Genomic DNA, 25293 nt, shown 5'->3' on the forward strand with positions numbered 1-25293 from the left:
TCTTCAACCCTACATAAACTTGAAACCATCCAAAATTCTGCTGCCCATACCCTCACTCGCATCAAGTCCCATTCACCCATCACCGTTGTGACCTTGTTGGTTCCTGACCTGGCAAAGCCTCAATGTTAAAATTCTCACCCTTGTTTTTAAATCCCTCAACAGTCGTCTCCTACAAACTTTCTAGATCATCACGCTCTTCCCATTTTGGCCTCTTGTGCATTCTGGATTTAATCACACCACCATTGGTGGCCATGGTTTCAGTTGTTAAGGCCCTAGTTTCTGGAACTCCCTGCCTAAACCCCTCTGCTCCTCCACCTATCTGTCCCCCTTTAATATAACTAAAACTACCTTTTTGTGCAAGTTTTTGATCATCTGCCCTAATATCTCCATATGAAGCTCGGTGTTAAATTTTGGTCTGTTAATCGCTCCAGTGATGCACCTTGGGATGTTTACTGTATTAATGGCATTACATAAATGCAAGTTGTTGATCTTTAGCTACCTGTACTCATAGTTTTATGGAATTCTGTATTTGAATCCTCAAGTGCCTCTGTTCTTCCACACTTTGTCATGCCACCCTTGGATCGGTGGTAGTACTCTCACCTCTGAGTCAGAAAGTTGTGGATTCAAGGCCCCCTCCTGAGACATGAGCATATAATTTAGATTTGCCAGTGCAATACTAAGGGAGAGCTGCACTGTCAGAGGTGCCTTTCTCAGATGAAATGTTAAACTGGGCCTTGCCTTGCCTTTGAGATGGATGTTAAATATCCTATGATAATATTCAAAGAAGAGTAGAGCAGTGCTTTCAGCAAAATCAACATTTTTTCTAAAACAAACTACTTGATCATTTATCTTGTTGCTGTTTATGGAACCTTACTGTGCAAAAATTGGTTGGTAAATTTTCCTATGTTACAAGTGCTAAAGTATTTCATTAGCTAAGATTTCGGGATATGATGAAATGTATTTTAGAAGTTAAATTGCATCTTCCACCATTTTGCCCTTTCTGCTAATCCACCTGTTTCCTCCTTACACTTTACTAAACTTCCTATTTTTGCATTTTCAGTGAATTTCACGATTATGTCTCTAAACCCAAGTCCAAATTATCTATATATAGTCTGAATAAAGATAGCTGCAATACTAACCCTAGGATACATCACTTTAATCTGAGCAACACACTTTTATTCTAATGCTCTTGCCTGTTACCTAACTTTCTCTCCACACAGCTCCATTTCTTCTTCTAATATGCACTGAAGATTTTTTAACAAGCCTTTTATAAGGTACTTTATTGAAGGTTTTCTGAAAATCCATACCCATTACATTTATTGCATTCCCTTTATGTAGTCAACCAGCTAGCTTTTCAAAAAACTCTATTGAATTTGTCAAACTTAACTTGTTAGTTGAATTTTGTGCTGGGTTGAAATAACCTGATGTAATTCCACAGAAACCTGAAAGTCACAGCGGTGAGAAGAAGAGTAACAACCAGGGTGCTAGCTTTTGATTGCTATGAAATGATCCCTAAAGAAAAATATGATATCAGGTCAGAGCAGGATCAAGCTTAAGTTATGATGCCTCCAGCACTCACTAATGAGGTTCTTAATAAGCCAGCTTCTTGGTTTATCAATCTTATCTTGCCAGTGTTCCATCAGTTCTGCTTTAGCTAAAAATGCAGAAGCGTACATGAGGATGTGTAGGTTCACAGTATCCAGCTGATAAGTTAAGAAGGGAATATTATTAAATCGCCTGGGTGACCCTATTGTATAAGTAGAAATTGGGCAGCGTGAGTCAACTCAGGAATGTAAAGCTGACATCACGGAAGCTGAGAAATTACCGTTGGCACAATCAAAAAATTTGTAACAGCAAATCGCTGTCTTCAGAAGAGGAAGGAAGATACAAGAATAATGGTGTGGGGGGAGTGGGGGGGGCATTATACATGGAAAATTTTAGCTATATCAAAACTTTGATAGATGGGGCTGTCTTATAAGTGTTAATTTTATGACCTCATTGGGGAGCAGCACTGGCTGAGTTGGAGAATTGGATCTACAATCTTGTAGCCCTGTCTCCAACCAGCACTCCCTGAGAGTACAGCTTCCCCATGGTATGGAATCACAGAATTAGTGCTAGTGATTGTAATTAAATCTTTGTTGTGGAGCTCACTTAATGTCTAAACATTATTGTTGTAATGCTAAGAATCGCAACCAGTTTGTAGAGGTTCCTGAGGGCTGGGATGTACCTCATTTGCACGAATTAGCTCATTTGAAAAGTTCAGAGTCCTTCAAACATGAAGATTAAAACAAATGGCATAATTTATTGTATAATGAACAATGTCTGTTGATTAAAAATCAATTTGTATGGGCCAGCAAGAGCACAAAGGGCACAGAGAACCACCCAGCAAAGGGATTTCTAATATATTTATACACACCAAGGAGACAGAACATGAATTCAGTTTTAAAGCAATAAGCAGAATTGTATAATTGTAGTCCAAGCCTACATATGCTCTCCAATGGCTAGAATGTTGCACCAACACAGAGATTTCTAAATTTTAAAGATTTTTTACTTACTTATACAGTAGAGTCATACAGGTGATTTTTGGAACCTGTACTATTTTTTAAATCTTCATTGGCTTTGCACTCAATATGTTGCCCTTTACCACCACCAACATACAAAATCATATTCGTTAACATAGGTCAGGTATCTCATTCTCGCTCATTGAGGCAGTAAGTTTGAATAATTCCAGCTAACCCTTCACTGGCAGTATGTTAAGATGTTGTGTATTGGACTATACAGTGTTTCTGGCTAGGTGATTATTGAATGCACTTACCATTGCTTAACTATCTAAAGTACCTTAACGCTCAATGGTCTGAAGACCTCCTTGAAATTGCTGTTCAGTAACTCACCTTTATATTGTTATTAGTTGATGATTACTGATGATGATGCAAAATAGTTCAATGTTTTCAGTCACAAATCATGTAGACATTATTCTGATTTGTTTCAAAGCTGGCTATTAGATTAGCATATGAGACTCCTGTACATTTCTTCATTAATAGTACTTCGCAAATAAGCCAAATGCTATATTTAAAAAATATTATTATACATTTTAGCATAGAAATATCACAGATGCAGTAGTTGAACGTAGCAATGTGTAAATTATGCTACAAGTTTGTGCATGTATGTTAAATATATGTGCAAATAACAAGTCAAAACCAGACCATTTATGCTCTTGAAGTTAGAAGACATGTTAGGTTGTTCTTAACTTTTTAAACAGATTATAAATATACTGAGCATTTGTTACATGGCATAGATTGTTGGTGGTTAATGTGGCAGGTTACTTGACAAAAGGGTACTAGGCCACTTTAGCTCACTGGCATGTACTGCTGCTCAAAAAAATCAGATTAACGAGGAGAACAGAAATCTAGAACAGAAGTTGCAGGCATGCAACCCCAATTTCCACAGCCTGAAGTTAGTCTAAATGAATGTCACTGAAATGCCCCAATTTTTCACTTAATAGTAGCTGCAAGAATAGAAATGATTTAGAAGCACCAGTAATTAACAAATTTCGTTTGAGTTCCAAAATACACTTCGTGAAAGTAAAACGGAAAAATCAAACTGTAGAGTGTAGTAATTTATTCTTTCAGCTAATTCAGGTCTTCAATTTTGAAGATGAAATCAGGGTTACACCAGCATACATATGAACATACGCATTAGCAGCAGAAGTCGGCCCCTCGAGCCTGCTCCGCCATTCAATAAGATTATGGCCGATCTGATTGTACCCTCAACCCTACATTCCTGCCTACCCCCAATAACCTTTCATCCCCTTGTTAATCAAGAATCGACCTAGCTCTGCCTTAAAAATATTCAAAGCCTCTGCTTCCACTGCCTTTTGAGGAAGAAAGTTCCAAAGACTGTCTACCCTCAGAAAAATTTTCTCCTCATCTCTGTCTTAAATGAGCGACCCTTTATTTTTAAACAGTGACCCCTAGTTCTAGATTCTCCCACAAGAGGAAACATCCTCTCCAGGAGCCTGTGCCTGATCATCCTGCACACCAACAACTACTGCAGTACATTGAAGCTCGGCAGCAGGTTTTATTGTGTAACGTCTGTCAAGACCCCTCAGGATCTTAAGGTTTCAATCAAGCTGCCTCTTACTCTTCTAAATTCCAGTGGATACAAGCCTAACCTGTCTAACATTTCCACATAAGACAACCTGCCCATTCCTGGTATTAGTCTAGTAAACCTTCTCTGAACTGCTTCTAACGCATTTGCACTTTCCCTTTAAAAAAGACCAATACTGTGCACAATACTCCTGGGGCTGAATTTTAAGTCCCGGGGGCAGGTGCATGCCCAACTCGATCGGGTGTAAAATTGCGCGAGAAGACGTCAGGCGAGCGTCCCAATGTCATCACGCACTCGCGTGATATTTCGCTCAGTGGTCATGCACAAAAGTTGGAAGTGTGCCCACTGACAAGCCAATTGACAGCACATTTGTCAGTAATTTTTCATGGCAGATTTACGGTTGGCAGACAGGTGAATTGGCCAGGTGGCCTTTACATTTTTCACCAAACCTATCCAAGGGCAGGACGGGAGTTTCTGTTATGAAATAAAATAAAATAAAAATCTATGGACAGCATTTTTGTAATCTATATTTTCAGGTGTCTGATTGTGATGCACTGATATTTTTTTGCAGCTTTTTAAAACTTGATGATTTTCAGGTCTGCAGCTCCCTGAGGCAGCTGTCTGACCTTCAGGGAGCTTTCTGTCAGCGCTCACCCACACCTGTGGAAACGTCATCGCCCGCACTCTTCCTGCCCCCACACCAGCAGCGCTGAGATTTTTAGCGCACGTTTCACACTAGCTAGCCATGAATTGGCCAGCCAGTGCGAAATAGTGGCCGGGGGCCCATTTTCCGACTGCTCCCGGGCCCGCTGATTGCTCATGCCTGCCAAAGGTAATATTCAGGCCCGGGCGTGGTTTCAGCAGTGCCCTGTACCACTGGAGCATAACCTCCCTACTTTTGTAATCAATTCCCCACACAATAAATTCTATTAGCTTTCCTAATTACTCGCTTAACCTGCATGCTAGCCTTTTGTGATTCATACACTAGGACACCCAGATCCCTCTGCATCTCAGAGCTCTGAAATCTCTCACCATTTGGATAATAAACTTTTTTTATTCTTCCTGCCAAAATGAACAAATTCACATTTGCCCACATAATACTCCATTTGCCAGATCTTCACCCACTCACCTAACCTATCTGTGTCATTTTGTAGCCTCCTTATGTCCTCTTCACAATTTACTTTCCTATCTATCTTTGTGTCATCGTCAAATTTGGCAACCATTTCTTCGGTCCCTTCATCCAAATCATTTATATAAATTGTAAAAAGTTGAGGCCCCAGCACTGATCCTTGTGGCACACCACTTGTCACATCCTGCCAACTAGAAAAAGATCCATTTATGCCTACTCTCTGTTTCCTGTTAGCTAGCCAATCTGCTATCCATGTCAATATGTTACCCCCTACACCATGAGCTTTTATTTTCCGCAATAACCTTTGATGTGGCACTTTATCAAATGCCTTCTGGAAATCTAAGTACAGTACATCCACCTTTTATCCACAGCACATGTTATTCCTTCAAAGAGCTCCAAAAAATTAGTTTAACATGATTCCCCTTACACAAAACCATGTTGACTCTGCCTGATTGCCTTGAATTTTTCTAAGTGCACTGCTTTAACATCTTTAATAATAGCTTCTAATATTTTCCCTATGACAGATGTTAGGCTAACTGGCCTGTAGTTTCCTGCTTTCTGTCTCCCTCCTTTTTTGAATAAAGGAGTTACATTTGCTATTTTTCAAATAGAACCTTCACAAATCTAGGGAATTTTGGAAAATTAAAACCAATGCATCAACTATCTCACTAGCTACTTATTTCAAGACCTTGGGGTGAAGTCCATCCAGACATGGGGATTTGTCAGCCCACAGCCCAAACAATTTGCTCAGTACCACTTTCCTGGTGATTGCAATTTTCCTGAGTTCCTCCCTCCCTTCCATTTCTTAATTTACAGCTATTTGTGGAAGGTTACTTGTGTCTTCTATTGTGAAGACAGAAGCAAAATACCTGTTTAATTCATCCGCCATCTCCCTACTTTCCATTATCAATTCCCTGGAATTGATAAGGCCAACGCTCACTTTGTTAACTCTTTTCTCATTTAAATATCTATAGAAACTTATACTACCCGTCTTTATATTACTAGCTAGCTTTCTCTCGTACTCTAATTCTTTCCTCCTTATTAATCTTTTTGTCATTCTTTGCTGTTCTTTATATTCCTTCCAATCTTCTGACTTTGCATAATTATATGCTTTTTCTATAAGTTTGATACAGTCTTTAACTTTTTTTGTTAACTATGGATGGTGGGCCCTGTACTTGGAATTTTTCTTTCTCATTGGAATTTACATATTCTGCCTAATCTGAAATATCCCATTAAATGTCTGCCACTGAAGCTCTATTCACCTGTTCCTTAACCTCATTTTTCAGGTCACTTTAGCTAGCTCTGCTTTCCTGCCCACAACTTGCCTCGAAATACTAGTCTTGGACACACTCGTTTCTCCCTCAAAATGAATGTAAAATTCGATATTATGATTGCTACTACCTAGGTGGGACTTTCACTATGAAGTTATCAATTAATCCTATCTTGCTGAGGTGATTCTTGAGGAAGGGTGGCTTTTTTCAACAGAGAAGATTAAGAGGACATTTGATAGAGTTGCTGGATATTATGGTAAATAAGGAAATCAATATTTACTGTGTTAAGTGCGTTGGTAACTAATGACATCAAGTAATGATCATTACCAAAACGATAACAGGAAGGATTAGGAGAATTTTTTTTCCCGGAGGATCATTAGGAAATGGAGTGCCTGATAAGGCCCAAAGGTGGAAGCAGAATCCATCATAATTTTTGAAAAGGAGTCGATTAAATGTTTGGAAAAGAAAATTTTGAGCAAATGGAGGGTCAGTGGATGACTCGGACATCTAACACAAGTAAAATGGGCCAACTAATCTTGTCTGTAAAACATTTTCATGGGGCCGGATTTAGCAGCAAAGGGTGGCAATTAAATGGAATGGGGTGCTTACACACTGCGTTTTACTCCAATCTGGACAAGTGCAATTTGAAATTGCAGGAGGCAAGGACACCTGCCAGAAAATGACAGGACCTTTCGGGCTCTGATGGCAATGAAAGGGCCGACTATTATTTTAACCTGAGGCTTCATTCGGATATTGTGGTGGTTTCCCATTGGAACAAAGCTTCTGGGAGCAGTATTGAGGGCCAGAAGAGCACCAGTAAGATAAAATTTATCAGCGTTCCCTTGCAGGAGTGCTCCTGGTGTGCTTTCTTGGAGCCATACCTAGCAGAAAGGAAGACGGTTGTGCTTGTTGGATATCAATCATCTCAATTCCAGGACATCACTGCAGGAGTTCCTCAGGGTAGTGTCCTACGCCCAACCATCATCAGTTGCTTCATCAATCACCTTCCTTCCATCATAAAGTCAGAAGTGGGGATGTTCACTGATGATTGCACAATGTTCAGCACCGTTTGTGATTCCTCAAATACTGAAGCAGTCCATGTCCAAATGCAGCAGGACCTGGGGACAATGTCCAGGCTTGGGCTGACAAGTGGCAAGTAAACTTCACACCACACAAGTACCAGGCAATGACTATCTCCAACAAGAGAGAATCTAACCATTGCCCCTTGATATTCAATGGCATTACCATCACTGAATTCACCACTATCAACATCCTGGGGGTTACCATTGACCAGAAACTGAACTAGACTAACCACATAAATACTGTGGTTACAAGAGCAAGCTAGAGGCTAGGAATCCTGCGGTGTGTAACTCACCTCCTGACTCCCCAAAGCCTACCCACCATCTATAAGGCACAAGTCAGGAATGTGATGGAATACTCTCCACTTGCCTGGATGAGTGCAGCTCCAACCACTCAAGAAACTTGACACTATCCGGGACAAAGCAACCCGCTTTATTGGCACCCCATCCACAAACATTCACTCCCTCCACCACTGACCCACAGTGGCAGAATGTGTACCTTCTACAAGATGCATTGTAGGAACTCACCGAGCCTCCTTAGACAGCACCTTTCAAACCCATGGCCAAAATCATCTAGAAGGACAAGGGCAGCAGACATGTGGGAACCCCACCACCTGGAGGTTCCCTTCCAAGCCACTCTCCATACTGACTTGGAAATATGTCACCATTCCTTCATTGTCACTGGTTCAAAATCCTGGAACTCCCTCATTAAAGCACTGGGGATGCACCTACACCACATGGACTGCAGCGGTTCAAGAAAACAGCTCAACACCACCTTCTCAAGGGCAATTAGGGATGGGTAATAAATGCTGGCCTAGCCAGCGAAGCCAACATCCCATGAATGAATAATAATAATTTCCATGCCCAGTTTACCTAACCCCCCACTGATCCACTTCCCTTGTGCCGGTGCCTGTTTCCTCAAGTCCCTGGCAATGGCCTTCAATTCACCCAATTTTAACAACAGATACAACTACTTGGCCGTGCTAATTTGAAATTGGCCAAGTCTCATTGGTACTGCTCTGGATGTGCCACCCAGTAAAGGAAGTAAAAATCCACTTTCTTCATTCAATTAAGTTCTCAAAGAACTTTTTAATAAATTAGTATATATCTCCAAAATTGCAGCAATTTACTTCTAAGTGGTTTCAGTTGGGTATAAACATCACTGTACAGTGAAATGTACTATTTGCACATGACCTGTCTGTGTTCCGTTCATTATCCTAATTAATTGTAGCTCCAGGTGCAGATTTAATGTAACCATGAAGCACACTGTTAATGGGAATAGAAAATTACAACAAGAACAAAAGTTAGAGGGTTGTGAACAATGAAAGAAAAGTTTCGGAATCAGAAAACAGATCAGAATCGGCAGGGAACCGGTCTACTTCTCACCTTATGACAGAGGGAAGGCCATTTATAAAGCTCCTATTTCAGTGAGACGATGTTGTTTGGCCTCCAGTAAACTTGACCTTGCCTTGTGTCAGGCATAACTCCAGTTAATGGAGAGAATTTTTCTCTCGATTCCCATTGACTTCAGTTTTGCTCAGGCTCTTTGCTGCCATAATTGGTTCATCTTCATATCTTGCTTGCAGGGGTCCTTGTAGCAGAGGTATGGATGTCCAGGAGGTCATGACCCAGTGGTCAATTCACCGTACAGAAGTTCTTTGGGTATATGGCCATCATCTATCCAAACAATGTAGCTGAGCCAGCAATGACTTTGGCTTAGCAATGAGTGTATGCTGGTGGAATTAGCATGCTCCAGGACCACTGAGTTGGTGACCTTGTCCTGTCAAGGGTTGCTAAGGATAGACCTGAGACAGTGAAGTGGAAACTATTCAACCTTTTCTTCTGCCTAGTGCATGTTGTCCAGGTCTCACCACTGTAGAGGAGTGCACTAAGGATGCAGGCTTGGTAAACTCGCAGTTTGATGTTCTCAGTCAGGTTGCTGTTGTTTCACATTCTCTCTCTATGCTTGGACAAAGCTGCAGCTTTTGCCATGCATGTGTTGATTTCAGCATCAAGTAATGATCGTTGGTGATTGTGAAGCCTAGATATGTAAACCTATCAACGACCTCCAGCAATACATTGTCAATGCTGATAGATGGCGGTGTGGCAACATCCTGGACCATGACATTTGTCCTGTTGGTGCTGATGGTCAAATCAAGCTCTTTACAGGCTGAGAGACTGTCCATTTCTCGATCGCTGCAGGTGTTCCTCAGTATGGAATGTTAATGCAGCAGGGAATTGACCAGGTGTGCCTTATTCATAAAAAGTAGGGCAAATCTATCAGCATCTTCCTGATCATTTTGAAAATAATGGAAATGAGTCCACAATAATGCCATCAAGCAACAAAATTTAATCACTGGTGTAGCTTATGTTCAACCAAAACCACTTGGCTCCAGACCTTGTCACAGGCTCAACCCAGGTCTGGACAAGAGAGCTTAATGCCAGAAAAGAGGCAAAAGTAACTGTCCTTGACATCAAGGCACCGTTGAACCAATTATGGCAGCAACGAGCCCGAGCAAAACTGAAGTCAATGGGAATTGAGAGAAAAATTCTCCCTGTTAGCTGGAGTCGTGCCTGGCACAAGGCAAGGTAGTCAAGTTTGCTGGAAGCCAGTCAACATCGCCTCATTGATACAGGAGCTTTATTAATGGCTTTCCATCTGTCATAAGGTGAGAAGTAGACTGGTTCCCTGCCGATTCTGCAGCGTTCAGCTCTATTCATAATTCCTTCTCAGATCATGAAGCATCCCCTACCAGCCTACAACAGCAGATGTAGGCAGCTTGGGCTGAAAAATAGCAGTTAACAGTAGTGTCTCGTAAGTGCCAGACACTGCCCATCCCCAACCCGAAGAGGCTTCTGGCTTTCAATGGTAACACCATCGCCAAGCCTGCCCGCATGATACTTGTAAGCTTGACATGAAAGAAAATATAATATATTTGCAGGTAAGTAATGCAGGCTCTCAAACCTTTTTTTATGACTGCTGAAGTGGAGAGAGTACTGCATGGGTTGTCTAATGCATCCTTGGTACACCACTGACCAGAAGCTAAACTGGCCTTACCATATCAACAAGGTGGCTACTCGAGCAGTGCAAAGCTTGATTCTCTGCAATGCGTGACTTAGCTCCTGGTCCCTCAGTACCTCCCCACCACCTATAAGATTTAAGTCAAAAATATAACAGAATTTTAACAACTCACCTGCATGCTGCCACAACAACACTTGAGAAGCCAAAATCATGCAGGACAGAGCTGTCCACTTGATCAGTGCCCCTGCTATTGAACTCGATAGCCATTTTTTTTTTCTACCACTAATGTGTTGTGGCTGCAGAATGTACTTTGTACAGAATTAGCTGAAGCAATTTACCAAGCCTTCTTCCATAGTATTTTGAGCCCTGCGCCAAGAAAGACAAGTGCAGTAAAATAGTGGGAATATCATTAACTCCAAATTTCCCTCCAAGTTACACACCATCCTATTTTTTGCACATATTACCATTACTTGATCATTGTCATTGAGTTCTTCGTCTCTTGTCTCTTCCTGACATGATTTTGGGAGTACCATCAGCATAAGAAGTACAATAGTTCAAGAAGATCCGCCACCATCTTCTCAGGCAATCTAGGAATAGAAGATGAATACAGCCTTGTCAGAGTCATCTATATCTCAAATAATACAAAAAGGCAAATATGAATCTGCATTGATACATAAAGGGATTTTAAATCTGACAATAAGACATGTTGTGCAAGACATTGCTTAGGCCATAGTTAGAACTTTAAGCAGTTCTGTGCACCCTATACTGTGGCAAGAATATGCTGATGATTCACAAACAACTGCTTGAATGCAAAATTACAATTATGAAGTACGACTAAAAAATCAAGGTACCTTCACTGGAACAGAGAAAATTAAGAGGAGATCTAATAGCGGCTTCCAAATTGTAAAAGCCTGTTAGAGCTTAATAGTGGAAGAGTGTTGCCAGTGATTTCCAAATCAGTAAAAGGAAGGCACAAATTTTGGATTATCACTGAACAAAATAGGAAATTAGACATAGAGAAGGATTTCCTGGGCTCCATTGACCTAATTGATAACATTAGATCCACCGTCCAAGCAGTCAGTGAGCATGGAGAGAGACAGTACTGGGCCCAATTTTAACTCTTATGCAAGTGGGTAGGTCTTGAATGGGTTAAAATCAGGCCCAGTGTCTGGAACTAATTGCATGATAATAATGCACTAATACAATATTATTGTCACTCAAGATCGCAACACATACCCACCCTCATTCCAACCAACCTAGACATCTTTATATGTGGCAGAGAGGAGGCTGAGCTAGGTAGCTATTTAACAACACAAGAGGTGCAGCAGCAAGCCTTATCTGAAAGCTCGGTCAATTAACCCTATCTGAAAATTTTAACATCATTTTTGCTTTCAAATGTACTCAATGTTCTCAATTACAGTTTGACATCAATAGTTCTAATTTGGAATGAATTTGATATCAAATTTGATAGTGCACTCAAAGCTATATCCATGCGTACTCAAAGCTATCCAACATGCTCAAAGCTATCAAATATGCTCAGCAACTTGCTTTGAAAAATACAAGGAAATTAACTACTTAAATAATATGAATTTTTCAGTTTTTAACTTAGTCCAAAAAATATTGTTCCGTTATACAGTACATACTTGAGAGCGCCACCTGATCCCCATCAGTTCAGAATTCATTTTCATCTTAGTCTATACTTTTCAACCGCCCACTCCCCAGGCCTCAGGGTCTAAAATCTCCCCCTCCCACCCCAAGTCTCAAGGTCTAAACTCTTCCCCATCACACCCGCCTCCAGTCTCAGGGTCTAAACTCTCTCACTCTCTCCTCCAGTCTCCAAACTCCTCTTTTTTCCCTCCCTTCAAACCCTTCCCCGTCCAGCTTCCCCCTCCCTCCAACCCCTTCCCCTCCCTCCAGCCTCTACCCCACTCCAAATTTCCCTCCTTGCCTCCACACTCTCCTCTCAACTTTCCCCTCCCGCCAGTCTCCAGGCCTTTTGGCCTTGCCGACCTCCCAGGCTTTTTGCGTCATCAACCTCACGGGCCTTGAGGCCTCCTGAACACTCTCTGGGCCTCCAACTTCCTCAATACCTCACTGCCATGGCCTTGCTCCTGCTCTGACTTCAGATTTTCACAGGGCCGTCCTGGAAAATGGTACTTCGGTTTCCCGCCAGCCCTGTAAAAGGAGATCTTCAGTTGTTGATGGTGCGGGGGGGGAAGGGTGGAGGATGGGGATAAGGGAATGATGGGGGAAGAGGGAGGAGAATAGGGTAATAAAGGGGAAGGGGAGGGGAATAAGGTAATAAGGGTGAGGGGAATAAGGGAATTGGGGGAACGGAGGGAAGAGACAGAGAGGAGGGAAAGAGTGGGGTGGGGTGGGCGAGAGAGGAAGCGACCCTATGCAATCTGGGGGATTGGCGGTTTTCCCTGAATTTCTAAAACCCATTTAACCACTTTGACCAAGCTTTTGGTCGCATGACCTAATACTCCTCATGTTGGCTCACCTTACCTGAAAAATCTGACTTTTGAAAGTTTTTTTTTGGGAGGGGAAGAAAATTACTCTAGGGTGGCGGGGCTTGTTGGAGGGGGACGGGGTTGTGGAAGAAAATTGCTTGGCGGGGGGGTGAAAATTACTTGACGGGGGTAATGGGGGAGAAAACTGCTGCAATCTGGGGGTTGGGGGGAGGAGGGTGGGTGGGTACTGCTGGGGAAGGGGTGGGTGGGCACGGTGGTGGGCAGGGTTGTGCTGCACAAGTTATAGGTTATGAAGAAAAACGCAAAAATACCTCATCAAAATATGTCTGCTTTTTCTAAGGTAGCTCATTTTTATGATATTTGAAGCTATCAAAATTCAGAAATATGGAAAATAAACTCTATGATCATTTTTGGTGTCCAAATGCTTAAGTGATGTTGCTAATCACAAATGTTTGAGTGCAGTGGTTCGGGGCAATTGATGAATTTGGTGTCAGTTACAGTACATGTATTATTAAATGATAGCTAAATGATTGTTTTTCTGTGCAATTGATGTTAAATGATAGCTAAATGATTGCTCATGAGTGCAATTGATATAAAATGAGTGCAAATGAACACTGTTGATTGCAAATGATGTCAAATTTTTCAGGTAGGGAAGAACCACTTCAGTCTCAAGAGGCTCATCAACCAGCTATCTCTAGTAGCACCCAAGGAGGTTAAATTTGTGTTGTGTTTACATTTTATATATTGCCACAAGTAGAAGAGTGGTGATGAGATGCCCAAGCAAATTCACACGCTATGTAGGCAATAAAAATTTGGTAGCAATAACATTTGTGTGTTGTCCTCTGCAAGTGTGGGAAGTGACTTTGAGTAAGTTTGAATGGGATTTGTAAAAGTTGAAGTACATAGAGCAAGGTGAGAAGATTTTTTGTGGGGAAGATGTTTACAGGCCTGTTCCTGTAATGGCCAGATGCCATGATCAAGAAATGGCCTTCCATATCAGGTTGGTCCAAATATAGCTGTCAATAGATTTTCCTCTGCATCTATTTCAAGTGGCTACTACACCTTTGGCTGACCTACCTGATCATACTGGATCCCTTCCTGCTCTGGAATCTCCATGAGAAGCCTTCTTTTTAAGGAAGGTTGTACAGCATGCAGAACACCACGGCTATCCTTAAAATTCTGGCAAAACTATGTAGTAGAGCCTCCAGGCACCTTTTGCTTCTCTTCTTCCTCCAAAGAAGCATGATACAGTGATCTTTTCAAAGGGAAAACCATTGTGACTTCTTTAGAATGGAATCCCAACGAGGATTTCCAGGTTCAGGCTATTTTCATATGTCAGGCAGATGGCTGCTGCCTTACCAATATCAGCCTTTGCAATGCTGCTGGGACAGTCTTGCTTGTTTTACAGGTGTTACAGGACATGATCCTAGTCTGGAACACTCCTATAGGCCCTCTTATAGGTTACTCTGTTTTTTTGCTGATGTCCAATCTGCTTGGGACAGTGGAAGAAATGGGAGTATTAGCAGATGACAGCATCCCAACAGCCCTGCCTCTTCATTCACACGCCAAGCTTCCACGAGGTGAAAGATGCTGCAGTGTGCCCCAACCCAGATGATACTCCCGCAGGCTGGTCTTCAGGTGGAAACACAGTTTTATTGGATCCCAACTCGGTTCATGCCTCTCTTTGACCATCAGGATTATTTCAGGTATACTGCAAGTCTTGAAGGAATTCTTGCTGTAAAAGATGAAAATCATGTACTGCTGTTTAGCTCTTGCTGCATTCTGAAATATGTTTAGGATGAATGCATTAAGTGTATTTGACTTATTCATTTTTTTTTCTACCTGGAGCACAAGATGTCTGGTCTGTTATCAAACATTAAGGACTTTTGATGCAGGGTAGGCCATTTAGGACTGAGACGAGGAGAAACTTCTTCACTCAGAGGGTGAGGGTGGTGAACCTGTGGAATTCTCTACCACAGAAGGCTGTGGAGGCCAAGTCACTGAACATATTTAAGAAGGAAATAGATAGATTTCTAGATTTTAAAGGCATCGAGGGGTTTGGGGAGAGAGCAGGAGTATGGCGTTGAGATAGAGGATCAGCCATGCTCATATTGAATAGCAGAGCAGGCTCAAATAGCCGAATGACCTACTGCTGCTTCTATTTTCTATGTTTCTATGTTAAGGACTTAAGTTTTATTCCAAGAGGCCATTCTAACCACTGGACCAGGAATAATGGGACATCCGATGAAATGTATGATATTTATCATTGTTGTTTTACACTCTAATGTTAGGCAAATTTGCTCCATTTTATATTTTTATGCAATTTTGTCAATGAACTTGAATTGCTGTTTTAGTCCATTGAACTGTTTGTAATATTTTCCATCTATTAAAAATGACTAAGGGAGCACAACACAAGGCTATTTTTAATTCAGTTGAGATAATAGTTAATCAACAACTTGCAGGAACAAAAAGAAAACTGGCAAAAACTTTAGGTCAGAGGGGACGCAGTGAATTTGATCAGAATCTAAAACTAATTTAAGCTCTTCCAACAAATATGTAATAAACTAGTTGAACTGTAGCTCCTGCTTTAAAGCAATGTGGTTCTTGCATTTATTGAAACATGAACAGCAATGACTCTAGCTTGAGGTTGCTAACTTTAAAAATGTAGAGGTGGTCCAATTGGAAAAGATGACTTTGCAGTGGCAAACCAAATATTGGCATATGATGTGAGACCAGCGTGGGAAACTGTCTTCCATTGCTTGGAATTTGAAAAGCTGTAGTATGTCTGTGGCCAGTAGCTGTCAAATTCAAATAGACCATCTCTATGTTTTAATGTGGTAAAGAGTTGGTAAGGCTTTCAGTTCTTTACTTACACTCAACTGGCGTGCCAATGTCATGCACTGAGTTGTGTTTTTGCCTAAGTACACATGGAGTGTAATTAACAATCTAACTCTGTTTCTAATTTGTTGCATTGAGTGTAGGGGGAGCTATGCATGTACAGCCAGGAAGGGCCATTGACTAATAATGGCTAAATAATCATGGCTACACTTGGAGGCTTATTATTCAGGTCCTCACTACTCCACCCTCCAGCAGTCCACCATCAAAGTTGTGGAAATTTCAGTTATGGTACGTTTTCACATAAGCAGAATATACGAAGGACCATTATAGTATTTAGAAAATATTCCGAGATGATCCAACTACAGTGTGACCTACTTACGATTTCATTTGTCATGGGTTATACCGTCAGCTCATTGTGGAAAAATTTCGATATCCATTTATCCACTGCTGTGCATATATCATGCATTTCCTGTCCATACTTACAAATACATGCATATACAAAAATACTTATATGTGTGATCCTTTTTAAAAGGCTTTCTAATTATCCTTCACAAATAGAGATTTATTATAACATTCCTGCTTGAGAAGTACCTTCCCCTTTTCTGTTTATACAAGCTTTTTGTAGAGTTCCCAAAGGAAGTGTCATGGCGGGAGGAGAATTCTACTTCATACACTTGCACATGGCATTTTCCAGAATGTGTAATTTCTAACCACAGCAGACAAGCAGCATTCAACATGATCATAATGATAGGCATGTTACTGGTTGTAAATGATTATGGAATGCTTGTAGTCACTTGGAGATGGCTATCACATAAAATGCACATCCTGTCGTTAAAATTAAAAACTAGTTAGAGTTATTACATATTTGTAATCTTATTGGCCAATATAAATCCAAGGTATTCACTTGTCAGACATTGTCCAAAATGTAGTGTTGTACACTTCATTGCACAATATAAAATTATGACACCTTCACAAAGGTGACAATAGAATGAATGTCCTGGTTGACTGATTATATTAAAAAGGAATTTATTTTGCTAATTTAGTCTGCTAGATTTGTTATTTTTTTTCCTAGAACAAAAGTATGCACGGTATATGTTTGTATTAAGTTGTCTTGTTACAATTTGTTTACTACATGCTTAGCTGTAAGTTTTCCTGTCACAGCGACTTAAGGCATAAGGACAGAAATGAATGATTCCTGCCAGTCAATGAACTTTAACTGGAACTGCACTTGAATGGTAATAATCTGCTCCTGTAATTGCTGTGGAAAAGAAAAATCCTCCAGAGATTTTACAACTAATCATTTATTTATAAATCTGTAGATAGCAGGCTGCAGAATGCGCAACAGGGGTCAACTTTGTGCTTAAAACCATTGTCTGGTGTTTACATTTCACAGCAGTTTTTACAGTAGTTGCAACCTACATGATCATCCGAGCACTTTAATTCACTGGGTTCTGTTCTGCACATCATTGCTTTAGACAGACTACTTCATTAAGGATGCTTCAACAGAGGCCATTCCCCTCAGCATTAGCTGAAATATGCATGTTTTTCCATCTCATTAATTCAGTCTACATACAATTAATTTCTGCCTATTAATAAACCCCTAGGTGTTAGTGACAGCTATCTAACCTAACCATACCAAGTAAGGCCTGAGGTACATATGCTTGAATTTCAAGTTCCAAATGGGTGCTGAATACAAAACTGCCCCCATTGGATTTCAGAACCTTCACGATATTACACTTAAAGGACACCAGTATTAGTCTGATCATTAAAACTAGCTGTGTTGAAAAAAATAGTGGCTTTAAATTGTTTACTTAACAAACAAAAACAGATGTTAGTAATGGTGACTAGATTTTGATTTTATATGGTTAAATGTTTCTGTGCCAGAGAATGCATTTTAATACATTTCAAAAAGAACTCCACTATTTTTGTACAATTACAGTGACTGTTTACTTAATAGTTCTTTAAGTATTATACATTGACATCTGGTCAGTATGCTTATGTCAATATACTTAACTCACCAAAATGCTTTTTTCCTTGTTAAATGAACCTTTTAACATATTCCAGCTGTGATACCAAGTAATGGCAATGACAAGACACCAGTAGGAAGTTGTACATTTTTTAACTGCTGCATAATCAGTTTCCATCAGCAAGTCACAACATTGGCGACTACTGGTGTTATATGCAGATAACATGGACTATCAGTCATGTTTGGTAACAGATAAATTTGTATTATTTATAAAATTATATGAACCAATTTACAGAAAAAAGGCAGCACTTAAGCGTTGAGATTATTTATTAATGGTATAAAGCACAAGTTAATGGATTTGCAACACAATTCACCTATGCCTAGTATGCAGTCGGTATACCAATAATACACATGTTTAGAGGAAGGTTGCTTGAGCAAATTTATGCTTGTGCAATCGCTGGACTTTCTGAGATTTTGAACTCGGGATCAAAACAGACTTATGAACTACTGCACTATTTACTGGCTACTGATAGGAAACTGAATGACATGGGTGCAGTAGATTAATTGACTGCCCTATAATGTCCTCCGAGAAGATGGTTAAAGGTTTGTTAAATTCTATTCCTTTTGTCTCTGAAACCAAATGTTGATTTAGAACTAGTCTAAAAGAATTACAAACAAATGCTCTTGTTATTTTTTCTTAACTGAATTTGTTTCAACTGTATTTCTTTGTAGTTGACAAAATTCCGATAACGCCATAATGAATAGGGCAAGTGCACGTTAGCATGATTAACAGTTCGAATGCTATAATATTATCTGTTAGATTGAAAATGCTTATGTTCCTATTTGAGATACGTAGCAGAGAATTAAGAGTTTGCATAAACAGTATTGATTTATGACCAATTCAAAGTTCTGATTCACCAAAATGTAACAGTGGGCAAATGTTATTTTTATTAACGTGAGGAACTACGATGGGGGAAGAAACCAGGTAACACTCCAACAATAGACTTTTTATTGCCTTGTGCTGCCTGAGATTTATTAAGTTAATCAATGACATGACACAGCTTGATACAAAGCCCTGTTTACATGGAGGTTTTTAATTCTAATTTGATCTAAATCAGCCCTTAATTCCAATTTAAATGTACTATGTAAATGGTGCTTAATTCTGATTAAATCCGAGTTAAAAACATACCATTTCCTGAGGTGGGTTTAATGTAATTCTATCTAAATTCATTTTGTTGTTCACCCATGCAGATGGGTGTAAGTGAAGTGAACTCAGAATCTCCATGATGTCCCACAGTGTCTTGTGATGTGACATAAAGATCAAGTACTGTGCCCATTTAATACAAATTGAAAACTTCTTTGTAAAAATGATAGTTAAGCTGCCATGTAAATCGAACAAATAATAAAAGTGGTTCACATTAATTCCAAGCACACCGATACAAATTAGCTTGACCTCTGCTTTAAAGTAGGGCTTATCATAAGCACATAGGGGGTGATACCAACTTAAACATTCCACAGCTGTGATTGTAAGCAACAATTTTTTTATCTTAATATTTCTACCCATATTTTGCCAGGAATTAGTGAGGTAATGTCATCAATAGGAAGTCGCTGTGCTTCTTGATTAAACATGAGTTTTGGTGTCACTTAATCACAGGAAACACATTTTGTCTGATCAGATTATTTTCGTAATAAATATTCTTGAATTGTAAATATATTATAAACTTCTCGAAGAACACGTTTAATTGGGATGCATCATCAGACAGAAGAAAATATGTTTTTTCTGGTATTTATAGCTGTATATTTCTTCATTGCAATGGAGTATTTTAACCAGAATTGTGAATTTGGTGCAAAATGAGAGTGGTAAAAGAAAATCACAGATTTAGAATATTTAGAACTGCATTCAAAAGTGTTCACAACATGTTAAAATTATTCATCCCAACTTCATTTTGAGGCCATGCCTGGAAGTAGATGTATGTGGATGATTTATTATGGTTCCAAGGAGCTATGTCTATAAATAATTATCTTTCACTGAACAAGTAACTTGACATGTTGAATGCAAACAGTGTTGCTGCGGTATAGAAAATAAACTTTCATATTAATCAACAGTCAAGTATTGTAAGTTGGTCTTCATAAATTATGAATTCTGTTCAAATCCCTCATGGTTCATTGATAGAAAAAAATTAAGAGAAAATATAAGGGAGCAAGCATTTGAATCAATTTTCACTAGAATGCTCGGTATGTTGTAATTGTTTTTTTAATCATTAGGGAACTATTATTCATCTGCAATTTTGAAGACTGCTCTTCAGATTTGGTTGTCAAATTGAAAACTAACAAAAGATTGTTTCCATGCAGTTGAAACCATTTTAAAGTTCACAAATGCCAAACTTGCTGAACAAATGTTATCGCTTAATTCCGCAGGACAAGAACGGCCTCATTTACTTGTGAGGTATGTGAAAGCCAAGAGGAAATGACAGCACCAGTGAAATACTGTATGACCTGGCTTCAGGCCTATTTCTCTGAACCTTGGACAACAGAAAAACTTCCTCTCCCTGCCTTTCACCATCCCATTTTTCAACAAGGTCTGTTGCAGTCTAGTTGTGTTTATATAATAATATTTTGACTTTGCATGATCTTGACTTGCATTACATTCCTGTTTTATTGACATCAATATAATGGAGCATTTTATCCTGTGTGAATTTGAGACACGGCACACAACATTGGGTATTTAGGAACGATAAGGTTCTTGAACTGTTCCAAGTGGTTCTGTTAGTTTTGGCACAGAGTTGCAGATATTTTGGCAAGAGAGCTGAAAATGATGCAGTTCCACCCCTGACATATGCAGACTGAAAGGTCTGAATGTAAGCACATCTGAATAGCTGTAAAGTTTTCAATGAGCTTATTGTTGACCTGTATTGTCCTTTTGCCAATATCTGAGTGTTCCTTAAAAAGAAAATATATTCTGCTGAATTGTCACATAATCCTAATGCTGTAAAAGAAACACTTTGTTAGAGATTCTTAGTCACCACTTGTTACCTGGATTTATGTTTCACAATTGTTCATTAGAGGCAACCTAGGAACAGGTACTATTGATCAGTATTCCCTTTTCATATAGTATCATAAAACTGTGCTCTGTTGACGCTGTGTATACATAGTGCTGTTCACAACCTACTGACCCCATTTATGTCACTGATATGGAAGTGATTTCATTTGCAAAGAAAGGGAGAGATTACCCAAGGAACATTATCCTTCCACCATCTTTTCAGCCTCTCTGAAAGCTTTATCTAAGTGACCTCATCATCCTCCTCCAATACCTCTTGTCCATTGTCCAGCTCAGTGGAATGGCCCTTGCTGGATTTCACTCATGCATGTCCAATCATAGCCAAAGAAAGACTAGCAATGGCTTGTCTTCCACACTGCTCTCCCTACACTCTTATCTCAAGAGTCCCCAAAGGATCTATCCCCCTTTTACGCATCTTGTATGCTGTCCCTTGGCAACATTATTTGCCAGCATGGCACAGCTTTCATAGACATCTGACCCCACTCGTCCACCAACTCTCTCTGTCCTTCCACTATCGCTGGGTTTTCAGACTGCCTGTCTTTCCAGCCTTAGAAGAGCTGCAATATCTTTAGCTAAAAATGGTCATCTTCCCATCCTTCACCCTCTAAATGCCAGCTTAACTAAAATGCTGCTGGTCATATTCTATTATACACCAAGGGCGGGATTTTATGCACCTGCCCGCCACCTGGATCTTCCTGTCCCTCCGCAAGTCAATGGACTTCTGGCTGGGGCGCCGCCTCGCCTGCGACGGGTCCCACCCACGACGGGGCCAGAAAACCCTAGCCCAAGTTCCACTCACATGTCCTCATAGACTTCCATTGGCTTACAGTCACCCAAACCCTTAAATTAAAAATTTGCATCTTTGATTTTAAACCACTTTATGACCTCACTCCTCCCTGTCTCCAACCTCTTCCAGTCCGACAACCCCTCCAAAACTGCTGGGGTTGAAATTCGGCATAAAGGCATTAATTTGATACAAGGACCAAAAGTACTGCAGTCTCTGACTTACTTTCGAAAATCTTAAGAAAAAAGCCAGAATTGTGACTTTAAGGTCAACAGAAATTAAACCATAGATCTCACTCAGCATTTAGTTAATAGCAATTAGACATCATTGTCTTAAAGGGACGTATTTTACCATAGCAGCAGAATAATATATTTTTCCTTACAATGGTATGTGTTCTTTATAAAACAGTGCATATTCTCACAAATGATATGGTAGGAATAATTTACTGTAGCATTGTTCATAGTGAATCAGATATTACCCTGTTGCAAGCGTACATATTCGCATGTAGAAGTGGACGAGGTGTGCGGCTCTTCAGTTACAGAAGGTTGAAAATGATTTGTAAAAGATCTCCCCAAAACCAGCTAAATGTTTCCTGGAAAATATGTAAAAAAATGGCTTCCTTAATCATTACAGCAACATAAATAATTCCCTGTGTGTTAACTGCAGAAGCAGCTATCTATCTTTACTAAGCATCTGTTTAACTTATAGGCTTTATAATTAACACAAAGAGATGGATAAACTTAAGTATAGTACTGAGGGAATGTTGCACTATGAACAGTTCCATTTTTGGAGTGAGATGTTAAACCGAGGCACTGTCTGCCCTATCAGGTGAATATGAAAGATTCCAAGAAGAAAAGTAAGAGAGTTCATCTGGTGTCGTGGCCAACATTGATCCCTCAACAAACATCACTTATTAAAAAAAGACTAGCTGGTTATTTATTTCATTGCATTTTGTGAGGTCTTACTGTATCTGCAAATTGACTGTTGCTTTTGCTTTCAGTACAACTTTGAGCACACTTCAAAAATACTTAATTGGCTGTGAGGTTGTGAAAGGAGCTATATAAATGCAAATTCTTTCTGCTTTAAGAAAAGGTTAAACCAATTTAATATCAACCTTTCTCTAACAAATAGATATGAACAATAATTAGTTTTGCCAAAATATTTTATTTGAATGTTAAAGTCCAGAGTATTATTCAACTATAAATTTAATAATACCATCCTTTTGAGAACTTGCAAGTTTTGTATAAGAATAATGATTGTTTTGATTCTTAGTATAATTTAAACAAAGCAATGATGACTGCTGTGACCATTTAGAATATGTTACTGCTCTTCAATTGTATCTGATTTGACTGTCCTATTATAATTGCCAGCTGCAGGACATCAGCTAGTATATAGTATGTATCAATTTTGCTTTCAAAGTTATGTCAGGAAAAGTTGAAAGTTCATGTTTCAGCTTGTGTTTGAGGTTTTCGTATGAAATCTGTACAGTCAAATTATAAAACTGCTTCTAATCATGACCGTTATGATGCAGTGAGTTTACATGCATACAGAGAAGTGGAGGAAGGAGAAAAGGCTGTTAAGTCTCTAAAAGTGGTAGGTGCAGGTAGATGTTGTGAGCTGAAGTCTGCTATCCTGTTCAGTCCCTTGAGTTGACAGTCATACTTTTGGGAGCCTCAATGGACTCAAGTCTCAAACTTTTCTGATGGCCGCAGATCGTAATTCCTTTGCCTTTACCTTAACTCCAAGGTCCACCTTTCAATTGTTACTCCCCTGTTGATCTGAATTCCTCTCCATATATGCCCTCCTGGCTGGCTTCCCCATTCCTTGACCTTCTGTCTCCTGTCGGGTGTAGTTCACAAACTGCTTGGGTGCAAGATAAATTTGGTACCTATTCCTCTCATTTCTGTGCCAGAGAAATGGGCATGACTGGGTCTAATTTCCTTTTCGGAATCAAGGTGACCAGCAGTTCTCAGTTGATTAAGGAATAATTGGACCAAGGCCCAGCTACTACTGCAACATCGTACCCTAGAAGTGGCTAAAATAGGATACTGCTTTGTGGGGGACTGGGAAAGATGGGATTGAGTTAGAGACCTGGAGGGGTCCAAGGCAAAGGCAGAGTTCGATTATATGACAGGGGAGGATGAATAGAATTGCTCAGCCCTCAAAATTATTCTGTAGTATTACCAAAGTGCTAAACAAACCAGAATGATTGCAAAGTATCAATCAATGCTGAAAAACCTAGAGTGCAAACAATTTGAAAATATATAATAATATTTAATTTCAAAGCAATTAAAAATATCCATTAAGCCCCAGCAATTCCATCCTTCCAAAAGAATCCTATTCACAGAAATATTCATATGGATAGAAATCAAACACCTGGATTCCAAAGAATCCTTTCATTGGTCAAGAATCCATCATTAGAATGAAACACTTAATTCGCAGCAATTCCACCATTGCAAAGGGACAATTTCCTACAATTCTAGAATTCCAAAGAATCATTTCATTTCCTATAACTCTTTCAGTATAAATGATTCCAAAGTCAAGATTGCAGAGGGTAACAGTATTCTCAGTAGTTACAATCACAAATTCCCAATGAGGGAGAAAGAAATAGGATATGCTGATATGGTTAAATGAAATAAGGTGAGAGGTGATTCGTGTGGAGCATAAGCCACTTGGGTCAAGTGCCTTGTTTCTGTGCTGTAGATTCTATGTAATTCTATGCAATTTTAACAAAATCATGAAATTCACAACCATTCCAGGCAATTAAAGAATCCCAACTTTTCCAAACATATTGTAAATGGAAATATTTTAGGCAATCCCAGAATTTTGGGAGCAAATGTTTTAAAAAGTGTGATGAGAAGAAAATGAAGAATATAAACCTACTGAAGGAGTTCATTCAGATTACCCTGACTGAAAATAGTGAGGGTGATTTTTCTGGATATTTGAGGTACTAAAGAACCTCTGTGATGGCTAAGATTGGGATCTTAAGCTATAATGTTGGTTTAGCCCATCTTTAGCTGCTATCCTGGTAAAGAAGTTGAAGCGGACACTCTGAGTGACTGCCCAGAGGACCAGTCAAGGGCTAATTGGCAATTAAATTGCCTGCTATCCTTAAAGGGTCTGCATAGCATTTTGGTAGGTAGCACTTCAATTAACGACTCCTTCTAGCAAGGGCCAGCTGAACAGGAGTAAACAAGTCATTGCTAAAGATTTTGAGTGCTACTTAAAGCCATGCTCAACTTTTACTTTTCACTTGTTGAAGATTGACTGCAAAGACAACATTTAAGATACATCAGGAGACTTCCTGGGACACTTTGACAAGACTTCATCAATACTCTTATCAACATTTATCCCAAAAATTCTCTCTGGACCTCATCTGAAAAGTGTGTGCTGCTCTACCTTATGGGAGTCATCAAGAGGGGAGGCAGTGGTGTTGTGGTATTGTCACTGGACTAGTACTCTAGAAACTCAGGGTAATGCTCTGGGGACCTGGGATCGAATTCCAACACACCAGATGGTGAAATTTGAATTCAGTAAAAGTCTAGAGTTAAAAGTCTGATGATGA

At 39.7% G+C, this 25293-nt stretch overlaps 1 protein-coding gene across 3 annotated transcripts in view; it reads left to right on the top strand.

The window, feature by feature from the left end:
- LOC144694453 (methylated-DNA--protein-cysteine methyltransferase-like) overlaps positions 1-25293 on the top strand; it is a 388079-nt gene that overhangs the window by 197076 nt on the left and 165710 nt on the right. For all 3 annotated transcript variants that reach the window (XM_078564883.1, XM_078564884.1, XM_078564886.1), the window contains one exon: positions 20305-20465. In XM_078564883.1, the coding sequence (XP_078421009.1) occupies positions 20305-20465 (161 nt within the window). The remainder of the gene's footprint in view (positions 1-20304; positions 20466-25293) is intronic.

This window comes from Cetorhinus maximus, chromosome 20 (assembly GCF_964194155.1).
Source record: "Cetorhinus maximus chromosome 20, sCetMax3.hap1.1, whole genome shotgun sequence".
Classification (NCBI taxonomy): domain Eukaryota; kingdom Metazoa; phylum Chordata; class Chondrichthyes; order Lamniformes; family Cetorhinidae; genus Cetorhinus; species Cetorhinus maximus.